This window comes from Chelonia mydas, chromosome 14 (genome assembly GCF_015237465.2).
Source record: "Chelonia mydas isolate rCheMyd1 chromosome 14, rCheMyd1.pri.v2, whole genome shotgun sequence".
In the NCBI taxonomy this organism is placed as follows: domain Eukaryota; kingdom Metazoa; phylum Chordata; order Testudines; family Cheloniidae; genus Chelonia; species Chelonia mydas.
This window is the reverse complement of record NC_051254.2, coordinates 17,088,794-17,107,123: the sequence shown is the minus strand read 5'-3', so window position 1 is coordinate 17,107,123 and position 18,330 is coordinate 17,088,794. Positions and strand designations below refer to the sequence as shown.

General features: G+C 48.3%; 1 protein-coding gene across 1 annotated transcript in view; it reads right to left on the bottom strand.

Moving 5' to 3' along the window:
* MGAT5B (alpha-1,6-mannosylglycoprotein 6-beta-N-acetylglucosaminyltransferase B) overlaps positions 1-18,330 on the bottom strand; it is a 177,251-nt gene that overhangs the window by 35,418 nt on the left and 123,503 nt on the right. The window contains exons 9-13 of the mRNA XM_037914627.2: positions 17,261-17,392; positions 14,165-14,298; positions 10,285-10,415; positions 8,986-8,991; positions 83-238 (exon numbers count right to left, since the gene is read on the bottom strand). Coding sequence (XP_037770555.1) covers positions 83-238; positions 8,986-8,991; positions 10,285-10,415; positions 14,165-14,298; positions 17,261-17,392 — 559 coding nt within the window. The remainder of the gene's footprint in view (positions 1-82; positions 239-8,985; positions 8,992-10,284; positions 10,416-14,164; positions 14,299-17,260; positions 17,393-18,330) is intronic.

Here is an 18,330-nt window from a genome sequence, read left to right as displayed (position 1 = left end):
AGCAGCTGGTTATTTTATGGAGGAGTAACGTTGGACTTTGTCAGAAATCCACATGAAAGGGCCACACCCCTATTCTGAGTACCTTGGCTTTTCTCAGAAGCTGCTGGAACTCATGCTGTGGCAGAAGGCCATGGTTCTTGACAAAGGCTGGGACCTCAGGAGGACGCTGGGTTTCATAATAAACCGTGCCGTGGATCTCCATGTACTTGTTCAGGATGGCCAGGAACTTTTCTTTGCCCTGGGGGAGGAAAGCGAAGAAAATCAGCTGCATGTGAGCCCCAAAAGAGATGTATTTGATTCTCAAATGCCAAAATAAAGGGGCATTTCCTTAGTCTGATCTCACCATCCTAGCGCCTTTAAGGGTACGTCTCCACTTCAGTGTTTAAGCCCAGGGTTCAAACTCAGGCTCAAGCCTAACTCTCTTTTTGTGTTTACACAAATCATGACCAAAGGTCCCAGGATCCACAGGGCTGGAGGGTCCAAGCCTGAGTCAAGCCGGAACCCAGGGTTCCAGCCCTATTGCTTTGCAGTGCAGACACAACCCTGCTGCATTTGTGCTCTGGGAGTCTGCCAAAAATATCCCACAATCCCATGGGCTGACTTTCTTTGTCCTCCAGACAATCAAGTTTGGTGGACAGTCAAGTTTTCCTACGCTGACCCATGAACAAAGGGCTAGAGCGGCAACATTTTGGGAGGGCGTTAGGAAGTCTGGAATATGGCTGGTTGGACTTGGGTCTGCGTACTGCAGTGTGGATGCTGGAGCCCTGAGCTTGGGCCCAGGTTAGAAGATTCTTAACCTAGGGATGACCCTCAGTGTCGACGCTAAAGCCCTGGGTTCTCTAACCCAGGGTCTGCTGACTCAAGTTCCGCTTACCCTGGATTTACACTGCAGTGTAGACATACACTAAACGACCTCCTCTCTAGCAGCGAGGGAGTTTTTATGTACAGGAACACACTGTTATTCAGTTTTCAGAATGGTAGCCATGTTAGTCTGCATCAGCAAAAACAACGCGGAGTCCTTGTGGCACCTTAGAGACTAGCAAATTTATTTGGGCATAAGCTTTTGTGGGCTAAAACCACTTCATCAGATGCATGGAGTGAAAAAAAAAACAGTACATGGGCTATAAAATATATATTCTGCTTACTGTTTTTTTCACTCCATGCATCTGATGAAATGGTTTTAGCCCACGAAAGCTTATGCCCAAATAAATTTGTTAGTCTCTAAGGTGCCACAAGGATTCCTCATTGTTTTTACTATTATTCAGTGGAACTCAATCTGCAGGGCAGGAAATCCCCCTACAGGGAAGGCAGACTTTTAGGACTCCTGGACTATAAACCAATTTCACACTCGTATAATCCCACTGAATGATGTGGAGCTGCTCCTCTTTGACATGGGTATGACTAAGAGCAACATCAGTTCCCTGAATCAGAGGCGACATACTTGGGTATTGGATACAGTCAGCCCCACAAAGAGAGTCTGCGTAAGGAATGTCATACACGAACAGACCAATGGTGTCCAGGCCAATACCCTGGCCCTGACATTAAACAGTGGAAGTCACAAAGCCTCTATAATGCAACCTCAGGTTACAATACTGTATCAGTGGCAAGTAGTGGAGAGAGTGTATGTTCCTAACCTCATCCAACGATCAGTTTATACACTGAAGCATGGAGATTGAGATCCCTTATAATTTGTATCCCACCTTGTGCAAATGCAAGTGCAATTATTCATATAAACATCTAATCCTCTGCAAAAAATCCTAAATTATTTGCCTTAATAAACTACCACAACAGTGAGTTCCACAGGTTAACTGTGTTTATTTAAAAAAAAAAAAAGTATAGTTGCGTCTGTATACAGACTATTCATCTTTCTTCCCAAGACCCTCTCCTTGTCCCCTGTAGAATGGCAAACAGACATAAATCGATTGGATGGATAGTCACGTAGAAATAAAGGTGTTATCCATGTGAAATGCATCACTGATCAGAAAGCTCAACTGGTTCTTTCTCCTTCGCTGAAGTTATTTCAGCAAGACAAAGCAGACAGGCACTTTCTGTTACTGTTGTGCCCTATGACCCAAGCAACCAGCCACTCCAGCTGCAGAATGGCGTCAGTTTTCCATCTACATACGTTCATGGCAAAAATGCAAAACTTCAGCATGGTTTTTTTTTTTTTTAGAAGACTGGGGGGATGGTATGAGGCTGATTAATCCTAGAGCTCATTTGATGTTACCCTTTAAGGATTGCATATAGCTGTTAAGGACTTCATTATCGCTTTATCAGACTAATAGCCCTGCAGATCAATACAGCACCATACAAGAATTCCAAGCATGGATTTCACTGAGATTATCTTCCCTGCTAGCAACAACAAAAGAGAAACAGCTTTCCCTTTGAATTTAGCTGTGATCAGCACTACACTCGGCAGTGCCGTCATCTCTCTCTCCTCTACTTATTTCCCTCTCCAGGCTCTTTACAAGCCCTGGGAGGAAAAACAACTTCTCAGCAGCATTAAAAGAAGACAATAAGCCACAATCTACCTGATTGGAGGGCAGAGGCGAAGGCGGCTGTGAAGGGCTGACGAATGTGGAAAGCAGGCCACACAATGCTGCTGTTCCAATCCACAGAACCCCAGACACGCTCTGCTGATTAACCCACCTGACCTGGGGGCTCGGGGATTTAATGGAAAAGAGGCCATTTATTTACCCACACTGTCAGAAGCAGCCTCATGGCTGTCAGTTGTATTCAGCTGAAAAGGCAGCTACATGGGGCACGGGAATGTGTTCTTTCCCCAGCCACAGTCTAATCCCACAGATATGGACTTTTACTGAGAGAGGAGCCTGAGCCTCTGAGTTTGGATGCCAAATCTCCCAAGAGGGGTTGGCTAGGGGCTTGGGCCCAGGCCCATCTCCCTTTCTATCCATCTGGCACTCATCTGTGTCTCTGCTTTACACCACACTTTGCCTTATCTCTCTCCCTCCCAGGCCCCCATTGTTGCCAGCTGGCACACTGGTTGGGACCCTCCTTGGTGGGGTTTGGACTCCAGACTGAACCTGCAGCTGGAGAGAGGCCAAATCCTTTCTTCCCTTATTGTGCCCTCCCTGCTGTCCTTGATGCAAGTTTCCCACCACCCCCAAACTCCTCCACGATGCTGCTGCAGAATGGCCAGCCAGTGGTGCTGTTAAGTAACACAGAGCCCAGCTCACCACCCCACTGACTCCCACCCCTGTCTGAGAGCGGACAGCAACCTCCCCTCCAAAGCTCCAACCCTCTGGTAACTCAGGGAATGACAGAGGATGTGTGGGATTCAGTCTCTCCTCCTTCTGTCCCTACTGCTCCTGAGGCAGCTTCCCTTTCTCTCTGCGTATCTCTCTCTCTCTCTGGCTATGGACTTCTCTCCAGGGCCGGATTAACCGTTTGTGGGCCTAGTGCCAAACATATTTGTGGGCCCCCATGGAGGCAATGGAGCATGGCAACAGGGAGGTCAGTCTCCAGAGTGAGGGGCCAACCGGGGGCAATGGGGCAGGGCAGGGGCCTCCCCACTCCACCCAGCCCAGTGCGAGAGCACTATTTACAAACTGGCAGTTTCTAGATGCACAGTGCCTCACCCAGCCCTGTGCTGCCAGCATGCCCCGTGCCCTCGGGGGCGGGCCCATGCCAGGCCACACAGCCCCGCCACCCAACACCCAATAGGAGCACCCACAGGAAAAAATGTGTGCTGAGCACCCACCGGCGGCCCCGCCTATCAGCTCCTCCCCTCACCCCCAGGGCTGCCTGTGCGCCGCTGATCAGCAGGGGGCAGGAGGCGCTGGGGCGGGAGGGGGAGGAGCAGGGGCAGGAAGAGGTGGAGCGAGGGGGGGGGCGCTTGGGGGCGTGTGGAATGGGGCAGGAGGAGGTGGGACGGAGGTGAAGTGGGGGCGGGAAGAGGTGGGGCCTTGGGGGAAAGGGTGGAGTGGGGGCAGGGCCTGGTGCAGAACAGGGGTCAAGCACCCCTGGGGAAATCAGGAAGTTGGCACCTCTGCAACACCCCCGCAACTCCCTATGGCCAGAGCCCCCCCAGACCCACTATGCCCAGTGCCCCCGCAGACTCCCCCCACAAATGCACAGCACCCTGCACAACACAACCCCTGCCCAGCACCCCGCTGCCCTCAGCCCCACCACAACTGCCCAGCACCCCACACAGAACCCCCACTCCCTAGTGCCCCAACACACAGAGATCTTCCCTGCCCCCCCACAGCCCAGCACCCCCTCGACCCCCCAGAGACCCAGTCCCCCACGCCCTGCCTCCCGACCACGCTCACCGGCCCTGCTGGGAGGCGACTATATCTGCCGAGCTGAGCCGTCAGCATAGACAGGGCTGGTCCCGGGGTGGGGAATCGCTCCAGCCCCTTGGGAGTGGCGCAAACAGTCAGGCCAGGGACTGCCCCGGCCGGGTTCCCTCAGGACCCACTTGCTTAGAGGGGCCCAGCCAAGCCCCCCACACAGTCCCCCACAATTGGCTGAGACTGGCCAGGCTTCTGCAACAGTCTCAGGAAGTTCAGCTCCGGGGAGACAGGTGGGGCCCCACAGGCGGTGGGAAGCAGAGACTGCCCGGAGCCGGAGGTGCACTGGGGTCTGGCAGGGGGCAGAGAGGAGGCGGCGGGTGGGGCCACGGGGCAGAGAGGAGCCCTCAGCCAGCCAGCCAGCGGGTTGGCTGAGAGGAGCAAGTGATGGGCGGGGGGAGTGAGCTGGCAGGGTCTCGGGGCTCAGTGTAAGCGGAGCAGGCCAGGGCCCCTTCTGAGCATGGACCCGGCTCCCTGGCACCACTGGCGTCATTGTAAACCCATTCTCCAACTCTCCGTCCTAGATACTTCTCCCGTCTTTCATTCAGTAGATTCCCCCATTCTTCATCCTCTGTTCTGGCCCCACTAGCCCTGTGTGTGGCATGAAGGATGCATGCAGCTCAGCAGCCATTGTCCTTTAGTTCCAATTCCAAAGATATTGAGGCAAAACTCTCTGATATGAAGTCAGGGCATGTTATTCCCCAGGTAAGCCAGTGGGGCCCAAAGGGAACCCTCCACATTCTATGGACTTCTGCCTCTCTCCTTGGGAGCAGGTCTCAGTGTTGCAGACAGATGGGAAAACGTTGGCTCTCTATCCACCCATTGCAGAACTCTTCCCACGCTGTAAGGGCTAAACTGCATTCCCAGCTCAATACGCTACCTGCTCTCTGCTGGCAAGTTTATCATTCTCACAAAGCACAGATCAATTGTACATCAGGTATTTAGAATCCTCATGCAATGTGAACAATCCTTGCAATGTGAACAATGAGCAACACAAAACGGCATATTTACTAACATCGGAATAGCTGGGGCTGAGGTGTGATAAACAACAGAAGCCTAATAAGGAAGGAGCTGTATGTGTGAGTGCTATGTTTTATAAAGGACACTGTCTTTTTGTATGCAGCCAAATGGGACAGCACGATTCAGTTGACAGGCTGACTGAATGAGGAGCAAGTTTCTAATCCCAGCTCTGGTGACCTTGGGCAAGTCAGTTCCTCTCAGAGTGACTCAGTTTTCCCATGTGGAAACGGGGGATAATATTCACCCTCCTTTGTAAAGCACCTTGAGATTAATAGAAAAGGTTATCTAAGGATTAGTAGCTGTAGTGTTCATGAAAGGGAGAGTCTGATAGCATTTGCAAAAGCCAGCTGTAGTGTAGACAGCTGTTGGGCATGTTCTCCCTACAATAGTTCCTGGACTCTAACACCCCATGCTGTCCTGGCTGGGGTCTCTAGGAGCAGAGTGCTAATCACACAAGGTGCTCTGCTGAGACCATCAAACTTGTTTTGACCTAATCAGAACTGGAATGCACATGGCCTGAAGTAAAGGACTAATGTACTATACCATTGCACCAGAAAGCCTCTTCCATTGTGTTATTGTTTACAGAGCACCAACAATGCACTCAGCTCTCTATAATACATAAAATAATGGGCCAGATGCACACTGACACCAGCTGAGGATCTAGCCCAACATCCATCCCTGCCCCACAGAGCTTATACTTGAACAGAGAGAAGCCAGGATGCCCTGGAGAATCCAGGGACAGCTAGTACTTAGCAACTATGAGCCAATTCCTGCTTGCCTTATGTGAGCCCACTTCAGCAAAGCATTCAAGCATGTAGCTAAGCCCCTTGCTATTCAGCAAACGACTTGAGCATGTTCTTAGCATTAGGCATGAATGTAAGTGCTCTGTTGAGAAGGGAGGGACAGCTGAACCGGGGCCACTAGCTGTCTCACTGTCTGCAATACTCCTATGACTAAAGTAAACAGGATTTGGTCCTACTTGACAGGAGAGAGCCCACTCCATGTCTGGCTAGCACAAGAATGTTCTGAAGATTTTTGGTTATTAAAAAAATCTCTTAGTGTATGTTTTAAAGCTTCTACAAAATACCCCTTGAGATTTACTACATTGTACAGCCCCTCTCCTGTGCACTTTTACATTAAACGTCAGAGCAGAGTTTAAAAACAAAGACACATGGGGAGTGGGGTTATTCCAGAATTTGGGAATCAGAGGCATCTGAGAAAAGCAATTTTCACATTGAAATCTAGTGATAACAGAGGGCAGGTCTACACTACCATTTACGTCGGTCTAACTTACATCGCTCAGAGGTGTGAAAAAGACCGACCCCCCCGGAAGTGATGCAAGTTACAGTGACCCAAGCGCTGTCTACACTGGCGCTAGGTTGGCGGGAGATGCTCTCCTGCCAACATAGCTCCTGCCTCTCGCGGAGGTGGAGTAATCATGCCAACAGGAGAGCGCTCTCCCGGCGGCATACAGTGTCTTCAGCAGATGAGCTACAGCAGCGTAACTGGCTGCTGTGCCAGTGTAGCGCTTCTAGTGTACACTTGCCCTGAGTCTCAAAATGTTTTGAGTTCAGGTTTGGATGAAATAAGCATGCAGATGCTTATCTGCAGCTTAATCCAAAGGATCTGAACTGCTTTGGCTGACAAAACTGAGCGGGAAATTGGATGTATATGGGCTGTTTTCCTTATTAGTGCTTCTGCTCCTGGTGCTAGATGGAAGCTGGAAGTTCAGAGGAACAACAATGAGGAAGGGCGGGAAATTAATCAAATGTTTCTGAACTTCAAAAAGATTCTATTTGAGAGATTGTATTTGATCCTGGGCTTATCAGCAGTACTTGGCTTGTCTGCAGGACATAAATGCTACAACTCAAGAGCAATATGTTGCTCTTATATTGCATTGTTCATCTCTAGGCCTCAGGGGCACTTTACAAGGGAGGGCCTCATTAGCCTTGTGTTATAGATGGGGGAACGAGGCACACAAAGGGGGCCTGGCTTGTCCAAGGTCACACAGAATGTTTAATGTCAAATCCAGGTATCCTGAGTCCCGCGCATCTCCAGCTCCTTGGACCACACGAACTCTACCCTATCTACCCAGTGCTAGATTGTACAACACTTACCCAGGCTGGTGAGCATGACAGGCAGCTGTCACCTTGGCCAACACACTGGGAATTGAACCAGGGGCCTCTTGAACTGCTGCGAAAGCGCCAGAGTTAGCAGCTTGTAACAACTCCTATCTTCTGTAGATCAGCACAGAGGGGGACTTGTCACACATAACCACTGGGTTACCTGTGCACTTGCTAATAGGAGTAAACCCACTGGGCCTGATTTTCATTCACACTAAGACAGGTTTCAGAGTAGCAGCAGTGTTAGTCTATATTCGCAAAAAGAAAAGGAGTACTTGTGGCACCTTAGAGACTAACAAATTTATTTGAGCGTGAGCTACAGCTCACTTCATCGGATGCATTCAGTGGAAAATACAGTGTATCGAAAGCTTATGCTCAAATAAATTTGTTAGTCTCTAAGGTGCCACAAGTACTCCTTTTCTATTCACACTAAGGCCTCTCTTCATGCTCTGGTCACATAAAATGAGCACGCTTTACCTGCACACCCATATTAAACTCCTTTACGCTGCCAGAGCCTTAGTGTAAATGAGAATCGGTCCCATTGACTTAAACCCACCACACAGGCCCTACTGGTCTGATTCTCCATTGATGCACAATATGTTGTCACTTAGAGCGGTGGGTGTAAAAGCTTACCAAACCACAACAGAAGCCCTTTACACCCATTTTGCATAGGTGTCAGGAACTACACAAGGTGCAGGACAGTGAAGCATCAGGAGGCAGGTATTTCTACCTCGAGATATCACAGCTACCCAATCCTGACTGGTTACTAGGGGTGGTGGACAAAGCAACTGGTCCTGATCCTCTTCACAGACTGGGGGTTCTGGAATCCAGAGTTTAGATCCAGGCCCCTACTTCCTGGGAAGCAGGTGCTATTCCATGGACCTTTTACAGCAGCTGGTTCCCGACAGCGAAAGAGTTTTAATAACATTTATTTAAAAATCCGTAAGAAGCAAGGAGGAGAGAGACAATGAGAAATCAATGTAGCCCACAGAGCGAGGCAAGTGTTGGAATCACTCATTGCGAGGGAGGGTGTTAGTAGCCATGAATATTTCTGTGCCCCAAAAAAAAATTAAGTCAAAGAGCTGTCATTTACAAAGGGGGAAAAGGGAGCGGGGTGGAAGCCTAGCCATCAGCAAAAGGTCTTCTTACGGCAAGACTGTGTGACAAAAAGCGTGTGCTGGGTAACTTATAAATACATGTAATTGTTGCAGGGTTTTCTATACCTGGGCTGCAATTGTGTGTTTTGAAAGGAGGGTTTGTTGCAGAGATATGCTGCTCTATGGAACACAGACTGCAGCATCCAGAGCAGGCTGCAAGAACAGATTCAGAGGGACTGGTAATAGAAAGGGTGGGAATGGGGAAGAAGAGAACCCAGCACAGTATCAGGCCATAAACACTCACTGTTAGCAATGAGCATTTAACCTACAGACGATGAAAGCTCAATTGCAGACATACATTTTCTATTGATAATTTATATTTAGTCTGAAATGCACCGTTAAATAAAGGAATAGATTAGCGCAATACAGTACCTGCAACTGGAACATCCCAGGGAGGTGCATGGAAGAAAAAAATCAAGAGAGGGTGATAATTAGCTCCTGCTTATGGATAATGGAAGCAAAAGCATTGAGCATGCTCCAGATAAAAGAAGGTGGAGCTCAGGCCGCCCCCAATATCCAGTGACACTGCTAGCCACACAAGAGAGGGTAGCGCTGTTTTCTTTTAAGAGGGTGTGCCTAATGAGTGGGGTTATAGCGGTGCTATTTGTCTCCCTAGCGGTGAAGTGGTGTTGGAACAGGAAGTCAGTTGTCTGTCTCAGGGACGGAGTAGTGGAAAAGAGTTTTGCACCTACAGGCCACAGGCTCAAATCTGATCCATGTCTGTGGTGACTAAAAGTTTCTTTCAGCTGATGACAAGAGGCAGCATGGTTGAGTGGCTAGTGCCCTGGACTAGTACTTAGGAAACCTTAATTCTATTCCTGCCTGAGCCCGACCTGTTACGTGACCTTGCACAAGTAACTTCCCCTCTCTCTTTTCTCCTCCGTCTGTCTTGTCCATTTAGATTGCAGGTTTCAGAGTAACAGCTGTGTTAGTCTGTATTCGCAAAAAGAAAAGGAGGACTTGTGGCACCTTAGAGTCTCTAAGGTGCCACAAGTACTCCTTTTCTTTTTATTTAGATTGCAAGCTCTTTGGGGCTGGGACTGGCTCTGACTCTGTGCCCTGCTTGGGGCCTCTGCACGTGACTACAATGCAAATACTAACAAGAAAGATATGCCACCACCTGATGCTGTCAGCTCAGCTCCTAAACAGCGAGTGTCCAGACCTTAACTGGTCCTGTGGTTGGAAGCTGAGCTGCTTCATAAAATGCCTGGGATGCCCATTCTGTTTCGATTTGGCTCACTCACTTCCATAGTGTTATACTGGATCAGACCAGTGGGTCCATCTAGTGCCTCAAAAGTGTCAGCTGCCTCAAAAGAAGGTGCAAGAAACCCCTCAGTGTAGGTGGCCAGGGGATAAGCTGCCCACACAGGAAGTTTCAGACAAAGGGTGCTCTCCCAAGGGAAGTGGTGGAAGCTCCATTGCTGGGACACTTGAAAGTGGACTGGACAAATCACTAGGGAATATAATCCAGGGAATAATCCTACATGAGCCAGTGGGAGGGATTAATTAAATGGCCAATTAGGTCTTTTCACTGATTTCTAGGAGTCTATGCACATTAGCCCAGATTCTGATCCCTTTGAAGCCAGTGGCAAAACTTCCATTGAGTCCAGGGATTACCCTTTGGCTATTTGTTTGTTACTGTGGACTGATCGTGTCAGTACAGGCACCCACCTTCCAGATGCTGGCTTCCTTCCCGTACACCACTGCCATGTTGCTTGCTTTGTTGGATTTAATGAACTGCCGCTCAGTCTCGTTGAGCTCCTCGGACACAAAGCCCATGAAGGAGTTGTCGGGAGTGTGAGCTACAGAAACCAAGGGGAAAAGATACACGGGTTTGGCTCTTGCCAGTACACTGAGGGGGTCTTCCATAGGCCACTATCTGTCCTCCCAAAGCCTCAGCGACATGCAGCCTTTCCCCACTGAGGTCATTTATACTGAAGAATGGGATGGTTACCAGAGTCCACCAATGAGATGAAAACATTTCCGGGTCCTACCCACGTAGCTGGGAGTTTAACTATTGAGTTGAGCCCTGGTGTCACGGGGGCACTGGGGATCACTGGGCTGAAATTTATACTGTTTCTCCATGACTGTCACAGGTAAATCCTAGGCTAGATCCGGGATTCCCCTTTGCCTCCTTCACCTTCCTATCTGGTAACAGTCCAGCTGTGTCTGTGTCCCCAATCCCCACTTCCCAGCTGAGCACCTTAACTGTGCACTAAGCCCTCAGTGCTTCCCTCTCTGTGGAGAGACAGGGAGCCGGGGTGGAGGAGCTGCCTTCAGATGTGCTCCACAGGAGAATGTGGGTCAGGGCTGATTAGTGCAAGGAAGTATTTGGAGGTGTTTGGAACCAGTCGAAGGTGCAGGCCATGAGGCTTGGATTATTCTGTGGCACTCATGCATTCTGAATCAAGAAAAGAGAGTCAGAAAGGTTCCTTGCATTGAAAAAAAGAAGAAACGGGGAAAAAAGCAAATAGGAGCTATTAAAGTATATGAGCTGTGAACTGCCTGCAGGCCTCTTTAAAATATAAGTTGCTTCTTAGGCTGCCAGATAGATTATATCCAGCCAGGGGGAAAAAATATTTGAGTCACAAAGTGTATGATCGGTCACCAGGCTTACGGCCGACAAGTAAGGCTCCTTTCCACTTGGCAGATTATTGGATAAATCTGAAGCACCAGCCTCAGGCCCTTCTCTAAAATCCCACCTGGCCTTCTCCAGAGAGGTGACTCTCCCTCTGAAAATAAATTCTGTGTTTGAAAAATATGCCCCTTGCATTTCACCTCTCCGCCCAACTCTCTCTGCTCCTTGTCTCCAAAGGCCTTTTTTTTTAACTCTCTTCGCCTACTTGGATCAAGGCTGAGCTCTCCTGCATGCAAGGGGCACAACTGGGCAGCTGATTTCAAATCTTCCTTTCCCCTGGCATAACCCTGGTAAATCCCACCTGTGGCATGATGGGCCTTGCTGGCATGGTGGGCTCAGTATGGGGCTGAGCATGGGGCCTGTTTGCACCTCCCTTCAAGAGTGAGGTCTGAAGCCCACCTAGTATGCGGGCAGGATGTTCTTGTGGTTAAAGCCCTAGCCTAGGGCTCTAGAGATTTGGGTTCCACTCCTGGCTCTGCCGCTGGTTCCTGGGGTGAGTTTCTTCGCTGGACACACAACAGCAGATTTAAAGGTAGCCATCCTGCAGCAAAAAAACTTAAGGACCAGACTTCAAAGAGAAACTGCTGAGCTTCAGTTCATTTGTAAATTTGACACTGTCAGCTCAGGATTAAACAAAGACTGTGAATGGCTCGCCAACTGCAAAAGCAGTTTCTCCTCCCTTGGTGTTCACACCTCAACTGCTAGAAGAGGGCCTCATGCTCCCTGATTGAACTAACCTAGTTATCCCTAGCCTGATTCTTGCTTGCATATTTATACCTGCCTCTGGAAATTTCCTCTACATGCATCCGACGAAGTGGGTATTCACCCACGAAAGCTTATGCTCCAATACGTCTGTTAGTCTATATAGTCTGCCGCAGGACTCTTTGCCGCTTTTACAGATCCAGACTAACACGGCTACCCCTCTGATACTTCATATCTCGGTGCCTCAGTTCCCCCTCTGTAAAATGGGGATAATAATCCTCCCTTTGTTTAATAAAAGCGTGAGGCCTTCGGGGTAAGAATTGTCCACACTATGTGTGTGTACAGTGCCTAGCACAACAGGGCCCTGATCTCAGTAGAAGCCTCCAGGTGTGCAACCTAGTGGACTGAGCACTGGACAGGGATTCAGGAGATGTTAGTTCTAGTCCCAATTCTGCTGCTGGGTGACCTTGGGCAACTCCTTTCTTGTGCCTCAGTTTCCTCATCTATTAAATGGGGGATAATGCCACTGACCTCCTTTGTCAAACACTTTTAAGATCTATAGATGAAAAGCACTGGAAAAGAGCTAGGTACAAATTATTGGGCAGAGAAAGGAGTCCATGTCCCTGCCGCTGGGCTGATACAACTCCCCTTTCACATTAGCATGGGTCACCCAAACATGGCCCAGGTACAGCAGCTGCTTCAGCCTGCTGCTCTGTTTGCCATAATAGCAAATTCCTTCTTTCCAGCATTCTCTCCCCTTGCTTTTGTTTTCTAGCCATAAAATCCCCCGCTGCTGCACGACGAATGATTGGTTTGCTCAGAAAGCTCCCTGCAGAATCCCCGGGACTGAAAAATGGCCATGGCCGAGCAAAGTCCTTCACTCCCAAAAACCTACGGGGGGAGGGGAATTGCTGGGGCAGATTGAGAACATAATTATCAAAACAGTGGGAGTGGGACAGTAAAGTATTAAAGCTCATTAAAGTAACAGAGCCCATTAAGCAGGAGTTTCCTTGGAGCACATTGTCAAGGTTAGGGTCAGATGGAAGCAGCATGCATCCCATCCAGCACGCTTGGGAAAACAGCTTTGGGCTATGGAGCAACATGGTAATAAGCCTAGCATCTCTTTTGTGTCCCAGGTTTGGTATAGTGGGAAGGGGGTGTTATTTTCTAGCTACATCCCACGTTAGGAGTCCTGTATATCTCCTGTAGGGCTCAGAGGTCTCTGAAACATCTCCCCCTACTTTAATCCTGCCAGCCTCAAGGGCACTTGATATTGCAGCCTCCTTAGCTTTAGATGAGAAGGACTAGATGGGACTCCCTTAAGATCTTATCAGTGTACAGCTCAGCTGGCCAGAGGGCACATTGGTGGGCCATGTGAGATGCTCATCTCCCCTGCTTGCACAACATTTCCCAGCCCCTGCTGGCACAGGGGGTGGGAGGAAGCCATAGGCCAGGGGACTGAGATGCAAACCCCGGTATTGACTGCTCCTGAATAGCTGCTTACAAATGGAAACGGAAGGCCCAACCCAGCAGGTATATGGTGCCCATTGTGTGTGAAAATGCACTCTTTTCAAGTGAACTGGACACATGTCAGCCTCCAGCTTGTGGAAACAGGTAGAAGGAACAGGAGCAAACCTGAGTTTGTGGGCTCTGAGCAAATCAAGGTCTGTTTTCCTTCCACTGCGGTAGCTTTGGGGCGGCAGTGACATGGGCAGTGGACTGGCAGAGTAATTCAGACACATCCGAGAACTTATTTGTACCTTTCATGCATTGGCCTTGGCCTGCAATGGTAATCTAGGGATCAAGAAATAGAGCCAGGACAAAAAAAAAAAATAGGCAAATAGTAAAATTACCAAAGAATACAGTTTTGGTGGCACCGGAACACTATGCAAATTTGGGTTGCAGTTGTCTAATACTTTTGGCCCAAACCCCCCCTGAAAACAAACATTTTGAAAATGTCAAAATGTTTCATTTTGAAAATGTTTGGAATCGAAATTCAAGGCATTTAATCCAACTGGCACACGTTTTTTTCTTTGTTTTCGTTTTGGTGAAAAACAATCAGCTTCAATTTGAAACAAAGCACATTTTCCCCGGTTTGACCTCTGAACCACCAAATCGATTATTTGCTCAGCTCTATCACCCAGTCTGCAAATACAAAACCAATAAAATAAAACCCCAGTAGAAACAATTACCAAACAAGGGATCACTTACGAAACATAGTCATGAACTGCTTGGGATTCAGGTTCCAGTACCCCCAGTTTGTCCGGTAGCCATGCAGAGTGGCATACTCCTCAAGGTTGTAGGCTGGCTCTGTCCCAAAGGTATCAATGACACGAACGCGACACCTGCCCAGGCAAGAAAGCAAAGGGCAATGGTTATATTCTGCTCCCATTCTGCAAATAAAGAGCACCAAGCCACAAGCTATAGGTTCGCCCTCTAGCATCAGCAGGCCAAGGAGAGTGTTAGTGCTGCTGAGGGCTTCAGCAGATGCTCATTTAGTGGAATGACTGCTTTGAGAGAGATCTGGGAGTCCTAGAATCCAGCCTGTGCAGGGACAGTCCCTCACATCAGTGCCCAATTACTGGTTTGAGCATCCTTGCAGCAAGTAGCATTATGTGCTCAAATGCATGCCCCATGGGATGACAGAGAGGCCAAGCCAGTGCTGCCCTGGAGTAGTGCTGTGTGTTTGAATACCAAGGACCAAAGGCTTTGCTGAAGTGGAAAGAGTATGTACTGCCTTACCGCCTAAAAGCTAGAGGCCTGGGAAAAGATGACAACACTGCCAATGCTGACAGCTGAGACAGATGTAGGGACTGTTAGTGCAAGTGCCAGTGGATTAATTACAATGGCTACAGCTGGGCGTGATGCGGATGATCACCAAATAAGTTTTGCCTAAGCAGCTTCACCAGTACAGGCCAATGATGATCAGCAACCTCTGCTACTCCAGTCCTGGTCCCATACACTTCTGCCAATAGACTTTGATTGGCAATACCCCCCTATGCTCTGTTGTGGCATTTAGCAATACCCCTGAGCTAGGGACAGGCACCAGGAGGCATTGCACCTCACCTGGCAGGCAGCAGAAGCACCCCCGGAACTGCACCCCTTCAGAGCGTGCAGCTTATTCTCTCTACTGCTCAGTCACCTTTTGGGAAGTCACAGTAGCCAGTGACTACTTGGAAGTATCTGGATGGCAGGATCACTGATAGGCCAATGAGAATGTGGCCTGATGATGTAATGTTTCCATCTTGAATGAGTGCCTTTGCTGTCTGAGTATATTGCCATGTGGACAGAGTGCTGTGAAAAACAACAAATGGGCATTATCCCTCTTACTCAAGGAGCTGGATTAGGCTTATTCACTAAAGCAGCTGTTTGTTCTTCAAATTTACTCCAGAGATAGCATGTGGAACTCATTGCCACCAGATAGTAATGCGGCAAAGAGATTAAGAACATTTTTTAAAAAGATTCAGTATTTATATGAATAATAAGAATATTTGACAAAAATGTATAATGAGTAGAAACATGCTTCAGGACATAAACTAACCATTAATAGCCTGAGGCAGGAAGAAGTGTCACCATAGGGATGTTATTGAACAACTGTCTACCCAGAGGGTTTTACACCTCCTGCAGTATCTGGTGTTAGCCATTGTCAGAGACTGGATACCAGACTAGATGACTATGGGTCTGGTCCGCTATTGTATTTCCTAGGTGTATAACTCAGTAACTATTGCTCTAAACACAACATACTTAGGAATCTCTGGCATTAGGTATTGTCTGCAAAGGATAACAGATTAGATCGATGCTCAGTCTGTCCTGGCCTGGCAGTTCCTTTGTCTCAGCAAATCTGGGTTTCGAACCCAGGTCTTGCCATTAGCAATGCGTAATGTTACCGTTAGGCCACAGAGAACTGGCATTGGGCATCAGCCTTAGGTCAAAAGGGGAAACTGGAAGCAAAGCACTGGTCCAATATTCAGCAGAAGGGGGCGGGAGAAGTATCCTAAATGTCACCTCTGGAAAGGAAGAGATTCACTGCTCCCTGTTGCGCAGGCTTTTCACCCACCCAATGTTTGGGAAAACGTTATCTATCTCCAGGAGACATTGTAATGCTTTTCTGAATATCCCGGGAATGCGGAGGTAGGCATTACCCTGGCAAGAGGGAGGAAGAAAAGAGACTGTGGAAAGAGAGAGGAGAAAAAGCAAGTGGCGTGCACAAAGCAAATGCATTTATAATGAAAACAATAACACCGCCTGTCATCTTCCCCTCTAATAAAATTGTGTAGGATAGCGGAAGGAATGGGTGAAAATGTAATAAATAGCAGAACTATCAGTGTTAAATTAAATCACATACTTTGCAGGCTGCTGATGTACCACGGGGATGGTGACATTTGTCTCTCTCAATGGCAAAGAGGAAGGGAGGAAACAGGCTGGGGGCGGGGGGGTTATTCTTGCAAATACAAAGAGATCTCTCCGTCCTGTTGTGATGGTGGCAGATTCCACCTGCAGCGTGCAAATATACTATTTACACACACACACACTCCTCCCCAAGGGTGTTTGCTTCCCCATTGCAGAGCCTTAAAATGATTCTGATCTCAAGACGGTAGCAGGTGAGGTTGAGCTCCCTCCTTCCCAGGCATATTCTGACAGCCGCTGGGAAGGTCTCTGGGCAATTTACCAGCTGTCAGAGCCATGCACATAAACAAGGCTGGAAACAAAAGGCTAAACTCCTCCTCCTTATGTGCTGGAGATTTATGAGGGGCTCGTTGGTAGGGGAAGGGAAGGGCTGCAAGGTCAGGGGAGTTTCGGCTGGTCTTGCTGCGATAAAGAACAGACAGAGCAAAGAGGGAGGGAGAGAGAGAGAGAAGGGAGCTAAGTGAGACAATTGCTCAGTGCTGCGAACATTCCCCGTCTGGGAATTTGGGTTCAAATCCCGGATGGGGTCAGATTTATCTTAAAAGGTGTCTCATCCTAGTCTGTGTCTATGCCCTGTGTAAAACTACCACCAATCTAGGCACAGGACAGCCTCATTAGGTTGAAGGACCGGAAGAGATTAGGACTGGAATAGCATGGGGTGCTGCAAATCAGGACTGGCACTGGCAGAGTTGGACTGGACTGGAGCAGCATGGGACGGGGAGGGCTGGAGCAGTGCAGGGTGAGGTGCATTGGCAAAACTGTGTGATGAAGTTTGCAAAATCCCAGGCCACAGCATGCCTCCCTCTAGCCAGAACTATTTGCCCCTCATTTTCATTAGCGCTGGTGTCACTCGCTATTTAAAAGTAGAAGCAAAGAGGAAGAGAGTGATTTTTTTCTTACCTGTATTTCTTAAAGGAGAGCCCCATGTGTTGCTTCATTTGCTGGAGGCCATGGTAATCAGTGTAAATGAGGTCAAAGGGCAAAGGGACAGTCAAGGGACAATTGCCCCGTCCCGGAGGCACCCCTAAATTACTGAAGAGAACCAGGAAGGGTTGATCAGCCACACAATATAAGCCCTTTCACCAGCCCTAGCCCCATTTCCCTGCCATGGGATTTAAAGGCGCCATCAACTGGCTCCTTCCTGGAAGTCTTGAACTCTGCTTTAAAAATATGTTGTCACAGGGGCCCCGCCTGGCCTCTCCCCCATGATTCCTACTAGTCCATCTCCCCAGGTTGTTGCATGGGCAGAGCTGCCTCTTAGGATGTCTTCTGGGAAGCAGAAGCCTTGGATTTGCATTTACTGTGCGACAATGACACTGTTTCAGATGTCCAGAGAAGTAGGGCAGGGAGTCTGGTAAGCATTGGGGGTGTGGGTGGGGGAATAAGTTAGTGCCTGCTTATACATCCTACAAATCTCGTTCCTGGGGCAGGGAAAGGGAAAGCAAAGAGAAGTCTGATCTGTGTTACTGAAATCATCACAGGGGGCGAAACTGCCCCCTCTCCAGAGGCCTAAGACCAATTTCAGTCCCACTTTAACTCTAGTTTGGGGGCTTAAGAAGGCCTTACGTTGGTGCAATATCACCCTGCCATTCAGTAACTAGAGCTGGTCCGTCTGGTGCAAAATTGAGATGGGGGGTGGGATGAAGAATTCATCCCAAATTGGGACAAAAAGCCAACATTCTGAATCTTTTCTTGAAATGAAATTCCCATTTTGTTTGTTTGTTTGTTTTGGGTCAATCAAAACATTTTGTTTAAATTTTGTACCTTTTTAATTTTTAAAAACTATAGAATAACATAAAGGAAAAGTCGTTTCAAACTGAAAAATCAAAACTTTTTGTTCCAAAAATGACAAATTAGGACATTTCACTCTTAAACAAAAACAACCATTTTTTTTCTAAACAAAATTTCATCTAAATCAGTAATGATTTTTGAAAAATATTCTGTTTTGTCAAACCAGCATATGCTGACGG